The sequence below is a fragment of the Maylandia zebra genome, linkage group LG6, assembly GCF_041146795.1.
Source record: "Maylandia zebra isolate NMK-2024a linkage group LG6, Mzebra_GT3a, whole genome shotgun sequence".
Classification (NCBI taxonomy): domain Eukaryota; kingdom Metazoa; phylum Chordata; class Actinopteri; order Cichliformes; family Cichlidae; genus Maylandia; species Maylandia zebra.
In genome coordinates, this window is record NC_135172.1 from 36,638,599 (window position 1) to 36,651,414 (window position 12,816).

Consider the following 12,816-nt stretch of genomic DNA (forward strand, 5'->3'; position numbering starts at 1 on the left):
TGTGTAAACTTTTTCTAATAATGATGTTACCCGGCTACATTGCTCCAGCAGGGAAAGCAACTGGCAGCTGATGCATCATAACAATCGAGTGATATCATAATGGCTTTGTAGTGAGAACGATTCCATACTTAAACATGCTATAATGAATGTTTTTGAAGGGAAAGCTCTGTAATGTGAATGAGCTCCAAATGAATCCTGTAAGTGCCAGAGCTGCACTGTGTGTAACAGAACCTTTATGTGTGTTTGTGTGCGTGTGTACATATTAATTTGGAGAGGATTTGTCAGAATTTGAATATAAATTAGTTATTTTTAAAAATAACCTGAGTAAACATATCAAACGTGGTCCAGTTCCCGAGGGAAAAGGGAAAATACTTAATGTATTTATATAAATAAAATCCGTCAGTGTGGTTTATATCCACAAACCTTGCTTTGTGGCTTGTTTCAAGCAGCTGGCACTATCCCTGAGACATTTTTAAATGCAATTTGGTACAATCCCTTTGGGATATAGCTCGGCTCTTGTTATAAGTCCTCATATAAGCAGTTAAGAAGGGGTGGGTAAGAACTCCAAAGTTATACGAGATGATGGAGGAAGAGAGTGGGGTGATAGCAGATGAGGGAAGGGCAGTTTAAAAGATTGATGATGAAGGAAAAGATGATGAAGAGTGATGAGTTGAAGAGGAGGCCTTCTGTTTTCTTCTTTTTTTTTTCTTCCTTTCTTTACAGCGAGTGCTGTGGTGGCTGCAGGTACATAGTGTGATTTTTAAAAACTCGACACGTGAAGCTCTTCTGCGGATAAGCACACGTTTGACAAGTCTGACAGCAAAATTTAAGCACACACACACACACACACACACACACACAGCCATGCTCATTAGTTCAGCTAGCTAGCATGGCACACACTCTCAAAGTGCTTTGTGAAGCGACTGGCCAATTATCCGTGTGCAAAGCAAACCAGTGAACCTTCTTAGCTGGCCACCAATTACTGTTCAATCTGATACGGCCCACAGCAGATTTTCCCCTGAGCAGTCACTCACACACACACACACACACACACACACACACACAAACGCACGCACGCACGGAGACAGAGAGAAACAGCAGCAAGAAAGATGTGTGAGTGAATGACAGGAGCCATGGCCAATTGGAGCTAAGGGAGCATATCATTACCTTGACCCTTGTTGTCAACCCTTAAACACAGCCATATTGGACACCTGGCCTTAAATTTGAATGAATAAGATTAGCTGGAAAAGAGGGACTTCTTAACCCTGTTTCTAAAGAGTATACATGTCAGACACAGTAATTAAAGGACCTCATAGCCAGATGCAGGCAGGAGCCAGGATGGGCTTTTTCTTTTTCTTTTTTTTAGGAAAACCTTACCCCAGGGGAAAGAACAACCCCCAGTATTCCCTCAGCCTCCTCTGCTTCTATAGCAAATACAGGCTCTTGGGAACTGAAGTCCCAAATTATAGTCATTAATCTCCTTAAGACACGTTCTGTGAACAAACATGTCTCGAAAGCTGCGTGTATGCATTTGCTGTAATAACTGAAGATTCAAAACAAACAATGTGTGTAAATGTTGGGGGGCTTGACAGTGTAGAACAGCTTGAAGGAAGGTTTTTTTTTTTTAAAAAGATAATTTTTTAAAGTGGTTTTTTTTTTAGTGGTTAAAGGCAGTAAGAAACCACACAGTGGAGCTATGTGAGGTTAACAACGACTTTCCAGAGATTGCTGGAATTGTTCTGTTTGAAAGTGGCCTGGCTGGCCACAAGCAGGGCTGTGTTTGTTTGCACGCTTATTGTTGTCATTTGTGCAAAATCCCATTCATCTTTTGGGAGTTTCGCTTTAGAGGAATGGTGGCATATTGTCAAACGATGCTCCACCCTGAAAACCCGAAAATCCCAGTGGATTCGCTCGTAGGATTCCTGTCAAGGGGAGGATAGTCGTTAGAGTGGTTATTGTCTGGCTGAAAACTGTCATAGTTCCAATTTAATTACATAATAAATGGATGAATGGCTTTGTGGTCCTTTTGTTGTGTGGCTGAATTAGCTTTCTAACATTTCTGTTCTTTTTTCACTCACTTGTCAGTACCACAGATCTGACCTAGCTTTCTTGTAGATGTGCATATTTTGACTCTAATCCTAACCTAGTGGTATCAAAATGTGTGATTTTAGCCCTGTGATCATTTTTCCTGGCAATCAAAAACTTTTTATTTTCAAAAACTAACTAAATAAATGCCTTTTGTTCTACATTTAAAGGTTAGAGTTAGGTGAAGTGTTATTGCTCATGTCTAATAAGAACACAAACCTCAGAGGGTTATGGCTAAAACTGTCTAAAATATGCATATGTACAAGAAAGCTATAACTCGGTCAGTGTTTTCTTCTTACTCTTACTGTATATCTTCATATTTACAAGAAAAAACAGTCTTTCTCTATCAGGAAAACCGTTACTCAGTGAGCATTCACTTGTGACATAGCCGTTTAATTATTTTGAATATGCTAATCATTACAGAAACTTGTACTCGCTGTGTTGCTTAGCAACCTTGTTATATAGCTATTTCCTTGAATTGTTTAATAAGAGAATGACATTTAATTATCATTACTATTTATAATCATTATGCTTTGCATTTCTTCATCCTCTGAAGATACGTACAGGTGCTCCCCATCGTGTACTGACTGATACACTGTTTGCACGGCCTCTCACAGCTTCCATGAAATAACAGATTTGATTTAGTAATTAAACATGTAAACAACCCACGAATATATCACTGATGAAGGATCCATGCAGTCTTGTGTGAATTAAAAGTGCAACAGATTTATAGGAACGTGAAGACATGGTGTCTTTTTACATGCATAGGTAAAGCCAACGTGAATATCCAGTGGGATGAGGACTCGGCTGAGAGCTTTCCATCAAAACCAGTGAGAATAGCGTTCGTACTGGTGGTTCATGGACGAGCCTCTCGCCAATTCCAACGTCTCTTCAAAGCCATCTACCACGCCTCTCACTACTACTACATACATGTCGACCAGGTAAGGCGCAGATGGCCATTTTCTTTCATTTCCAATAAGTGAAGCTTCTAAAATGTATGTGTACCGTTAGTCCATGTTTGATCAATCTCTTTGTTTCAGCGCTCTAACTACCTGCACAGGCAGGTACAGGCCTTGGCTACCCAGTATCCCAATGTGAGGGTGACTCCATGGCGCATGGCCACCATCTGGGGTGGAGCCAGTTTGCTGACCATGTATCTTCGCAGTATGGCTGACCTGCTGGCCATGAGAGACTGGAGCTGGGATTTCTTTATCAATCTCAGTGCTGCCGACTACCCCATAAGGTAACAGCAGAGGACCTAATAATTAAGGCACCTCAATAAAGAAAGATGTGAGATGTTTGAAGGAAAAGTAGTTACTCCTAGTGACTCCGTAAAGAATTGTCCTGCAAGGAAAACTGCAAAAGGTGCAAGCATCCACTGAAGGTCAGAAATCTGTGCGCTTGGTTTTCTCTTTAGGAAGCCATGCACCACAGTAGTAGTTCACAGCCAATATGGAAGAAATTCAATACACAGTAGTCTGAGCTCTTGTGGTTAACTGTGAGCTTTAAATACAGAGTCACTCCAAAGCAAACAAATCAATGGAGCCGAACCTCTACTTTCTCCGACAGCATTCATTCACACCTTCCACATCTTCCAAGTGCCTGCTTCAGCGGTGAACTGATTGCAGTTTAATTGCCAAGGGTCAGTGCCTAGTGACTCTCCAGGCCTGTTGTGCACTGTATAGTCTAAAAGTCATCTTTTTACTCAAAAACCTCCCACTTAAGAAGCTGCAAAATGTAATTAAAAGCTACAAAGTCTCTGTGAACTAGAAGTGAAGTCAGGGAAGTAGCCTACTGGAAGAGAAATTTCATGACTTTTAAGTTTTTTTTAATGTGAGTTTATAGTCCTTCTGGGAGTTGAGGGTCTGCTGGGTTTTTGATGTAGCTCTGCAGCAGCCAATTAAAATCCTCCTATTAAGGAGCGAGTTATCTTTTCTGCACAGCCAGATGTCCACCAGTTGAATTTAGACAAGCTGTAATGGCCAGTGGGTGAAAGGAAGCTGGGTGTGATGTCTCTACAGCTGGAGCCAAGACGCTGAAACAAATGTGGATTTTGTTCATGGGTGGGTTCAGTCTTGTTGAGTTAGTCAGTTTCACCATATCGATGAATGCTGCTGACATGCTGTCCATGTGCGTTTGCCTTTTCGTGCGCGTCTATGTTTCTGCACCACTTTGTGCAAGCCTGACTTTCTGTCTTGCCGTCTGGATAGTTCGGTGTGTCTCAGCACCTGCCTGTACGCAGTTGTGTGTGTTAGGCTCTCTGTGTGTCTGTCAATGCATGATTAAAGGTATTTGCGAGTGTGCGTGCTGTTTTCTTCCCATCTTTTGTCTGCTCATTTGCATTAGGGTGATGTTGTTGAGAAAAGGGCTGACGTTGGAGGTTTTAAGCCCCATCTGTTGGGAGACGAAACGATTGATGGAGCGAAAGAAGGAGCCGAGAGGCAGAAATTGCAGGGAGTGGCGGAGGAACAAGAATAAGTTAGAGAAAGGAAACAAGACGAAACGGCATGATTTGGATCCATGCGATATAAAATTATGTAAACTGAGTTGTATCTTTGCTTAGTAAGTGCATTTGTAACCACAGCTTGGATTTGACTAAGTCTATGCAGTGCCCATCTACAGAGTTAAACTTGCAAATATAAACCTTTAAGTGGCACGGCTGGGTCCCAGTCAGAGAGTGAGTGCTGCTCAAGTGTCTTCAAGCAACAAAGTGAAGCCCATTCAGCTGTTTTTTTTTTTTTCTTTTTTTATGACCAGACAATCCCTTCTCATCTCTTTAGGAAGGAGATCCGGAAAAGAGAGCCGCTCTTCCTTAGGAATAAACACATCAGCATTACATTATCATTATGGACTTAGGTTACTAGCGCAGAAAAACATGTTGGAATAAGCAGATGTCTCCCTCCTGTGCAATGGCAAACCAATACAGCCACATGAGTTAATTCATCACAACCCATAACCCATTACACAAATTGATTCTATTAAATGTATCCAAGGAAAACTCAACCATCTGCTCTAAAATTTCCTTAAGATGCAAAAACTTTGGTCACACATTTTTTTCCCATATTGATCGCACTGTGTTTTTGCAGGCAGGAATGTCAGGGGCTCCCCTGCCCTGTGCTGCTCTGACTATAGCTGTTGTTATCAGTGGGACTGGAGACAAGCATTATTTCCCCTCTAATTCCCTCATAATGTCTGTCCTGCCGCATGGATGGCTCTCAAAGGCAATCCCACAGCCCCTCACACCAGCAGAGGGTCTGTGTGTCCAGGGGGAGATATACCGTGTGGATGTGTGTTTGTGTTTGCCTATGTGTGTCTGTCTGTCTGTGTGTGTGTGTGCATGTCCAGAGAGGCCAGAGGATGAGTTACACGCTTGCTTTGTCAGAGAATACAGTCCCCTTTCCCAGCTTTTATCTACACACTCTCCCTGCTTTTTACCTCTTTTCTTTAAAGCCTCTTTCATAGACTTTACAGCAGCTTTTAAGCAGACTGAGCTTTGTGAGGCAATGACTGGCTGCAGGCATCATATCTTCTAATCTCTTTCGCTTTGTCATCCACGGCTGAAAAAAAAGTGCAGCATCTCATACTTTACCATTGCTCATTAGGTGATAGGTGTCATTTCCTGCTGCGAGAAGAAAATAGAACATTAGCCCATTTACAACAACACCAACCCTTTCAAGATCCTGCTGAAAACATCTAGTTCTTTTATTTGCTGAAGTTTTGTAAGCTTCTACAGGCCAGATCCACGTATGAAGGATCCATGCAGTCTTGTGTGAATTAAATGCAACAGACTTACAGGAATTTATCTGTTAACATGCAGAGTAAAAAGACACTCTGCGTGCATTCAAACTGTTTCAGCTGTTGCATTCAGCCATCCCCTCTTGAGCTGCATATTAAAAATGTTGGATTTAAAACAACACATAATAAATATAACAGTATGATCACAGCTGTCATACAGTGGCATAATAATTAAGTTTAATTGGCCCTTTTATTTAAAAGGTGCATATTTTTTCAGTGACAGGTGGGGTCAAAACTAACAGCGCTCTGTGTGTGTGTGTGTGTGTGTGTGTGTGTGTGTGTGTGTGTGTGTGTGTGTGTCTGTGTGTGTGTGTGTGTGTGTGTGTGCAGAGCAGCCACAGGGCCGAAAGTAAGCAAACTAGACCCAGTGGACAGGGTGACCACTCAGGTGGCAAATCTGGAGGTTGACATGAATTCCCTGTGTAGTGTGCATGTCTACAAGCATTTGTTCGTCTGTGAATTTGCATTGCATTGTCACTTGTAGTCACAGTAGCAGATACACAACGCGTAAGCATTTGTTTGTGTGTGTGTGCGGAGTTGAGACGGCGAGGACTGCATGCGTCTGTACAGCACATCATCAGTTAGGGTTTATGGCTCAGGACCTCCTGAGATAAGCCCCCCAGGCTGTGAAATTGCTCCTTGAAGAGAAAATGACATTAATATGCGCTTGTCCCTCCCCCCACTGATCCTTGAGCCTCCCTGATCTTTTAGAAAGGCAAGCCAAGCCATCATGAAAGGCTCCACCGCAGATGAAATGTTAGAACCACTGACTGGGGCATAGCCTGTGGAGCAAAGCTTTTAGCCTGTCTGGCCTGTATATGAGGAACTAGACTGCTCTACAATGTAAGAGCAGCATGAAGTCATTCATCAAAATCATGGATAGCACAATCTTTTGTATAATCCTAAATAGCTTTAACAGCTTGAAGGAACTCAGAGACTGATCCTGGGAGCAGCTGAGGCCTTTTCTTCTAATTGATTGATATGTGACTTTAAGCCCTCAACTATTTCCTCATTACAGTAAAATTCCCCTCCGCTTGAAAATGTGTTTTCATTGTTGTTACATCACTTAAATGTTCGAGCACCATTGTGCTGAACTGGACACAGGAATGCTGTCTAACATGAATCTTCTGAAGGGTAAAGTTTGCAGTTACAAATACTTTGCGATGTGAAAACTCTGACTCTCCAGTGAAAATAACAATGCCTAATAAGTTGCATATTGCATATTTTGCGATTTTATGTGTCATTAAAAGTGTGTGGAGATGATCAATAAATAAGACCTTGATAATACAGCTGATCTGCTAAACTGGGACTGTGGGTGTAGTCGATCAAATATAATTGTTATTGGTATTACATAAATCACATTTTTTCCCCTTTTTTCCATGTGACCAACTAGAGAACTGTAACACATATACTGAATGTTTTTTATGTGAGGCAAGCAGTCAGCAGAAAAGAATTACGTGTTCATGATGAATCACAACAATCACAATCATTTTCCATGCCTTTAAAGTTACCATGAAACACAAATGATCGTTTTTCCCTTTGTAATGTGACGCATTTCAGAATGAGACTGAATTTATGGGAAAGGGCATTTAAATCCGATCACATGTGTAGAAAAACTCACATTAGTCACCTCCGTGTCTGGTCCAGAATGGTTTCTCTTAATATATCATATTTAAGCTGCAGCACCCGTGAACTAATAACCAAAAGAAAAAAATACAGTTATGTCCGTAACTGTAAAAGATGTAATTTTGTTCAACTTCCTCTTGTACTGGAGCAATTGTGTATATAAGAATATGGAAAATGAGTGTTGTGTGTCTATAAAACAAAGAAATAAAACAAAATATCAAAATGTGGAATTATTTCTTCACTTGAAATTAAAATGGCACAAGTGAAAAAAATCGCTTACTCAGAGGCCCTGGCTCTACTCTGCATCTGTTTCATGCCTCCTGCCTAAACCAACAAGTTTTACTTTTCAGAGGCGCCCTGGGGGGACAGGGGCATAACTTTGTAGATTTCCTATAGAATCTTTTCAAATTAAAAGCCACCGCTTTGTTTTGAGGGGATAAAAATACTCAGTGACCTCGTACTGTAACTGGTTATGGCCACAATGATGCTTCTGACCTCCGTGAGGGTTAAAAGATTTAAAAGGTTTGATGACTCTGCTCCGAAATAAAATGCAAAAGCTTCTTTACTTCTTCTATGGTGCAGGACACCATAAATATCTATACAGGATTTCCTGAGCACTGATTTAATGTCTACTGCAAAGTTAAATTCAAGATGTGTAATCAGAATTGTGAAAACAAAAAGAAGTCAGTGCTATCATGTGTTTTTCATTTGTTAAAAGATAGTTTGCATAATTCTCCTCCAAAACTGATATTTGTGCTTCAAAATCAGTGTTTCCAGCTGGATGCTACCACATGTTCCTAGTCATAAGTAAATCATTATCTGTTATGTTTCAGGACCAATGACCAGCTGGTGGCCTTCCTGTCTAAATACAGATACATGAACTTCATCAAGTCCCACGGCAGGGACAATGCAAGGTGAGATGCAAATTCTGAAACGTAATTTTAATTTCTCCACAGCAGCCCACCCTCTCCCTTACTCTCTGGCTAGCTCCGTCTGTGTTTCTCTCACACACATACAGCACCTATGTGCACGCCCGACGCGCTCCTGCCAGCATGGTGTGGTCACTGAATCATAATACAATTAGCTCCCATCTGTGGCTTCATTAATTAACCTTCTTGGTGGGGTGAGCCAGAGAGGTGGCTGCCAGAACGTTTGTCTCTGCTGACGCCACCCTGCCTGCCCCCCCCCCCCCCCCCCCCCCTAGCTTTCAGCCACATCACACCCCGCTGGCAAACCAGTCATCACCAAACACTGTGGGCAAAAATACCCCATAGCACATGGAAAAAAAATGTCCTGCATGAGTCAGCATGAGTCAGCACTACCTTTTTGTGTTTGCAGTCAGTATTTTATCAGTGCTGTATGATAAGAGTGCAGCTGTTTTGTTCCTCGTTTAACCCTTTATTAACAATTTGAGTGTGTCTGTGTGCCACAAGTTCACCCACTGTCACCTTTCAGAAGGTGAGTGTGTGTGTGTATGGGTGATGTCACCACATTTATAAAGTCCTTTATAGCCGAGCTATTATGACAGTCTTCACCTGGGGCACTTTCTTGGGCGACCGTGGCTCAGGGGGTTGGGAAGCACATCTGTAACCAGAAGGTCGCCGGAAGGTCGCCTGTCCTGGTCGTTGTGTCCTTGGGCAAGACACTTTACCCTACCGCCTACTGGTGATGGCCAGAGGGGCCGATGGCGCGATATGGCAGCCTCGCTTCTGTCAGTCTGCCCCAGGGCAGCTGTGGCTACAACCGTAGCTTGCCTCCACCAGTGAGTGAATGAATAGTGCAATTGTAAAGCGCTTTGAGTGCCTTGAAAAGCGCTATATAAATCCAATCCATTATTATTATTAATTTTTCCAACTTTATTAAATACTAAGATTTTATTTTTAAAGAGAAAGTGAGACTTTCTAAGTTTTGTGTCCTTCCTACAGGAAGACGGTTGCTCTTTGCTATAAATGAGCAGAGCTTTAAAAAAATCTGTTTACAAGAAAGAAATTGGAGGAAAATATAAATATGCTGATGCAACAGTAACTGACCTTTCTGAGCTTGTTTTTATGTAAATGATATCTCAAAAAAAGAAAAGAGGACTTCACAACAACAAGCTCTCACATAGTCACTGATATTACCAAAAGGTTGTTCCCGTGTGCTTGCTAGGTTCATCCGTAAGCAAGGTTTGGATCGTCTGTTCTATGAATGCGACACCCACATGTGGAGGCTGGGTGACCGTAAAATCCCAGAAGGCATCTCTGTGGATGGTGGGTCCGACTGGTTTCTTCTAAACCGCCTGTTCGTGGAATATGTTATCAACTCCAAGGACAATTTGGTCACTAACATGAAGCGCTTCTACGCCTACACTCTGCTTCCTGCTGAGGTAACACACACTGACAGAAGCTGCTCTCACAGGTTCGAGTGTCTCTTAATCTTTGACTGACAGGTAAACACTGCTTTGGACTTGCACCGTGTCATATATAGAAAAGTTTATTCTGTTCTCGTTTCATTGCCTGGAAAAGAATTTGACAGCAGAAATAAGATGAGAACTGAATGATCTCTGTGGGGAAATTGAATGTTTATCACGAGCTACTGTGAATCTCCTTTCTCTGCTCCTACTCTATTTCCTCTTGTGAATTGGATGGTGTAAAAAATAAAAGGTATACAATTTTCTAATTTCGTCTTTTTGTCTTTGCTCTCCGCCTCCCCCTCCCTCTCCCTATTCATTTCTGTTTCTCATTTTCCAGTCATTCTTTCACACTGTGCTGGAGAACAGCGCCCACTGTGAGAGCATGGTCGACAACAACCTGCGCATAACAAACTGGAACCGTAAACTGGGATGCAAATGTCAGTACAAGCACATTGTAGACTGGTGTGGATGCTCTCCTAATGACTTCAAGCCAGCAGACTTCCATCGCTTCCAGGTAGTAACGATACACAAAATACATTTAAACAAAAGCTCTTTTGTGATCATTCAACAATAACTGTTAAAGGAGTAATTTGTAGAAAGGATTCTCAATAACAAAATGTTTAATCTTTTTAAGGCTGGGCCTTTGTTTTTTCATTTTTAAAGACAGTGTTTAAACATTGGTAAAAACAAATAATAAAAGGCTTAACATAGCAGTCTCCTTATTTGCATCGTAGCTAATTTTCAGTATCACTTAAGAATAAGGCGGGGTCAGTCTTTGGACCAATCACATTTGAACAAGACATGTTTGCATATAGTTGAACAGATGGTGTAGAGAGCCAAAATGCAAGATTGAAACCATCACCTATCAGTTTTATTTTTTTAAATAGCTGTTTAAAATATATATTTACTGAGCTGCAGGCTGAATATGAAGCCCTGACATTTTTTGCTAATGTCTCCAGAGGTTAAGTAAGTGTTTGCAGATTGCTTAAAACCAGAAATCATACATCAAAATGACATACTTGACGTGCAGTTACAACATATCTATGGCATAGATTTAACGAGTGAGCATTTCAGGTACAGTAGTGTCTTATGTTTTTGCATAAGATTGCTAATCACAAAGTGCCTAAAGATACAATTTAGAATTTGTTCTTTGCTAACTTTTCTAACGGACTGCAACTTAGGAAAAAAAAACACCAGCAATGAGAAAAACGCTGCAAAACACAATGGAAATAGAACAAACAAAAACGGAAATAGGAAAAACGAAAACATAAATAGGAAAAACGAAAAAAGAAATAGGAAAAAACAGGTTTCCAAAAGCATGAGGGAAGTGTTTCTGGGGAGACAATAACCTGACGGACCAGTTGCAGGAACCAAAACATGCTAAGAATAGCACTGGGAGACACTTAAAAGAAGTGGAGGATCAATCAGTTTTGTGAAGAAAGAAAAGATGAGAGGTAAGTGTGTTAGCCTAACTAATAACCTAAAAATCTGCCATCAGTATTATATGAATCATGAGATTAAAGCACACTTACCTAACATATTTTGGTTCCTGCAACTGGTCCGTCGGGTTATTGTCTCCCCAGAAACACGTCCCTTGTGCTTTTGGAAATCATTTTTTTCCCTTTTCTGTTTTCGTTTTTCCTATTTCCGTTGTGTTTTGTGTGCTTTTGCAGCGTTTTTCTTATTCAAGTCAAGTCAAGTCATCTTTATTTATATAGCACATTTAAAAGACATCAAGTGTGGGCCAAAGTGCTGAACAGAGGGATAATATAATAAAAAGAATTAAAATAGATAAGATGAAAACATTATAGAAAACATTGTAAGACATCCATATATGTTTATGTTTATTTTTGCTGGTGTTTTCTTAAGTTGCAGTCCATTTGGCCTCTCAGGGCCACTGTACTTTTCTGTTGTGTTCAGACACAACACTGGCTAATCATTAAGTTAGGTCCCTTTTTTGTTCTCCAATTATTTATAGAACAGTGTTAAGTTCCTTAATAAAAAAAAATCATTACTCTGAAAATGCTCAGGTAAAAAGGAGTGAAAGTGAGTGGAAAAAGCAGCCAGAAAGTTTAGCTCCTTGGAGGGTAGCTCAGGAGTTGTGCACAGTCCTGTACTAAGTTAACTATTAGCACTTCTTAATTAAAAAGTCTACCTTCTTGTCCAGATATGGTTACTTCCAGCCCAAACCCAGATGCTAGGCACAGTGCTAAAACTGAGGCTTTACAGATGTCATTCTGTAAACATTTAAATTTTCTGTGTTTGATTTAACTTAGAAATAAGGGAGTCAGCAAGTTGAAGCAAGACTAATAGGTTTTAAATCCATGAGAAGGGCCAGAGAAAAACTGATGCTCCATTTTCTTTTTTTGTTCACTTTGGATTTTTTTTATTTTTTTATTTTTTTTTTATTTCTTTTAAGGAGGAGGAGGGAAAAAAGGATTACAGTCAAAAAACGACTGTACAGCAAAGACAGAATAACATTGTTGTGGCTTTTCCTCATCATAAGCATGAGTTGGCAGTATTTATGCAAAAACTCTTAGAGGCACAGCAGTGGGCTAATGGCTCTGCACTACAGATTAAAATATCATAGAAAATATAGTGCAGAGAAACGTCTGCATTGTCCATTAAACTATATGACCATATATATGAAAACAAACTACCCTATCATAAAACTACAATACGAACAAACATAAAATGCAGTGAAAATGGAAAGAATTACGTGGCAGACAAGATGCAACTTCCACAGTTTAAAAAAAAAATCAAGCTAACAAAAAGTGCAGTTCCTCTAATGGCCACTTGAGGCTGACACCAAAAAGCAACTCGGTGTTAAAATGTTCAGCCTATCACCAGAAATAGACGTTTACACGCTGGTGTTGATTTACTACTACTTCTCTACCTTCTTGTCCAAATATGGTCAC

The 12,816-nt window shown here is 40.6% G+C and overlaps 1 protein-coding gene across 1 annotated transcript in view; it reads left to right on the plus strand.

Moving 5' to 3' along the window:
* Positions 1–12,816, plus strand: part of xylt1 (xylosyltransferase I) — an 80,646-nt gene that overhangs the window by 46,211 nt on the left and 21,619 nt on the right. The window contains exons 3-7 of the mRNA XM_004538933.5: positions 2,854–3,026; positions 3,126–3,328; positions 8,340–8,420; positions 9,655–9,871; positions 10,236–10,412. Of these exons, the coding sequence (XP_004538990.1) occupies positions 2,854–3,026; positions 3,126–3,328; positions 8,340–8,420; positions 9,655–9,871; positions 10,236–10,412 (851 nt within the window). The remainder of the gene's footprint in view (positions 1–2,853; positions 3,027–3,125; positions 3,329–8,339; positions 8,421–9,654; positions 9,872–10,235; positions 10,413–12,816) is intronic.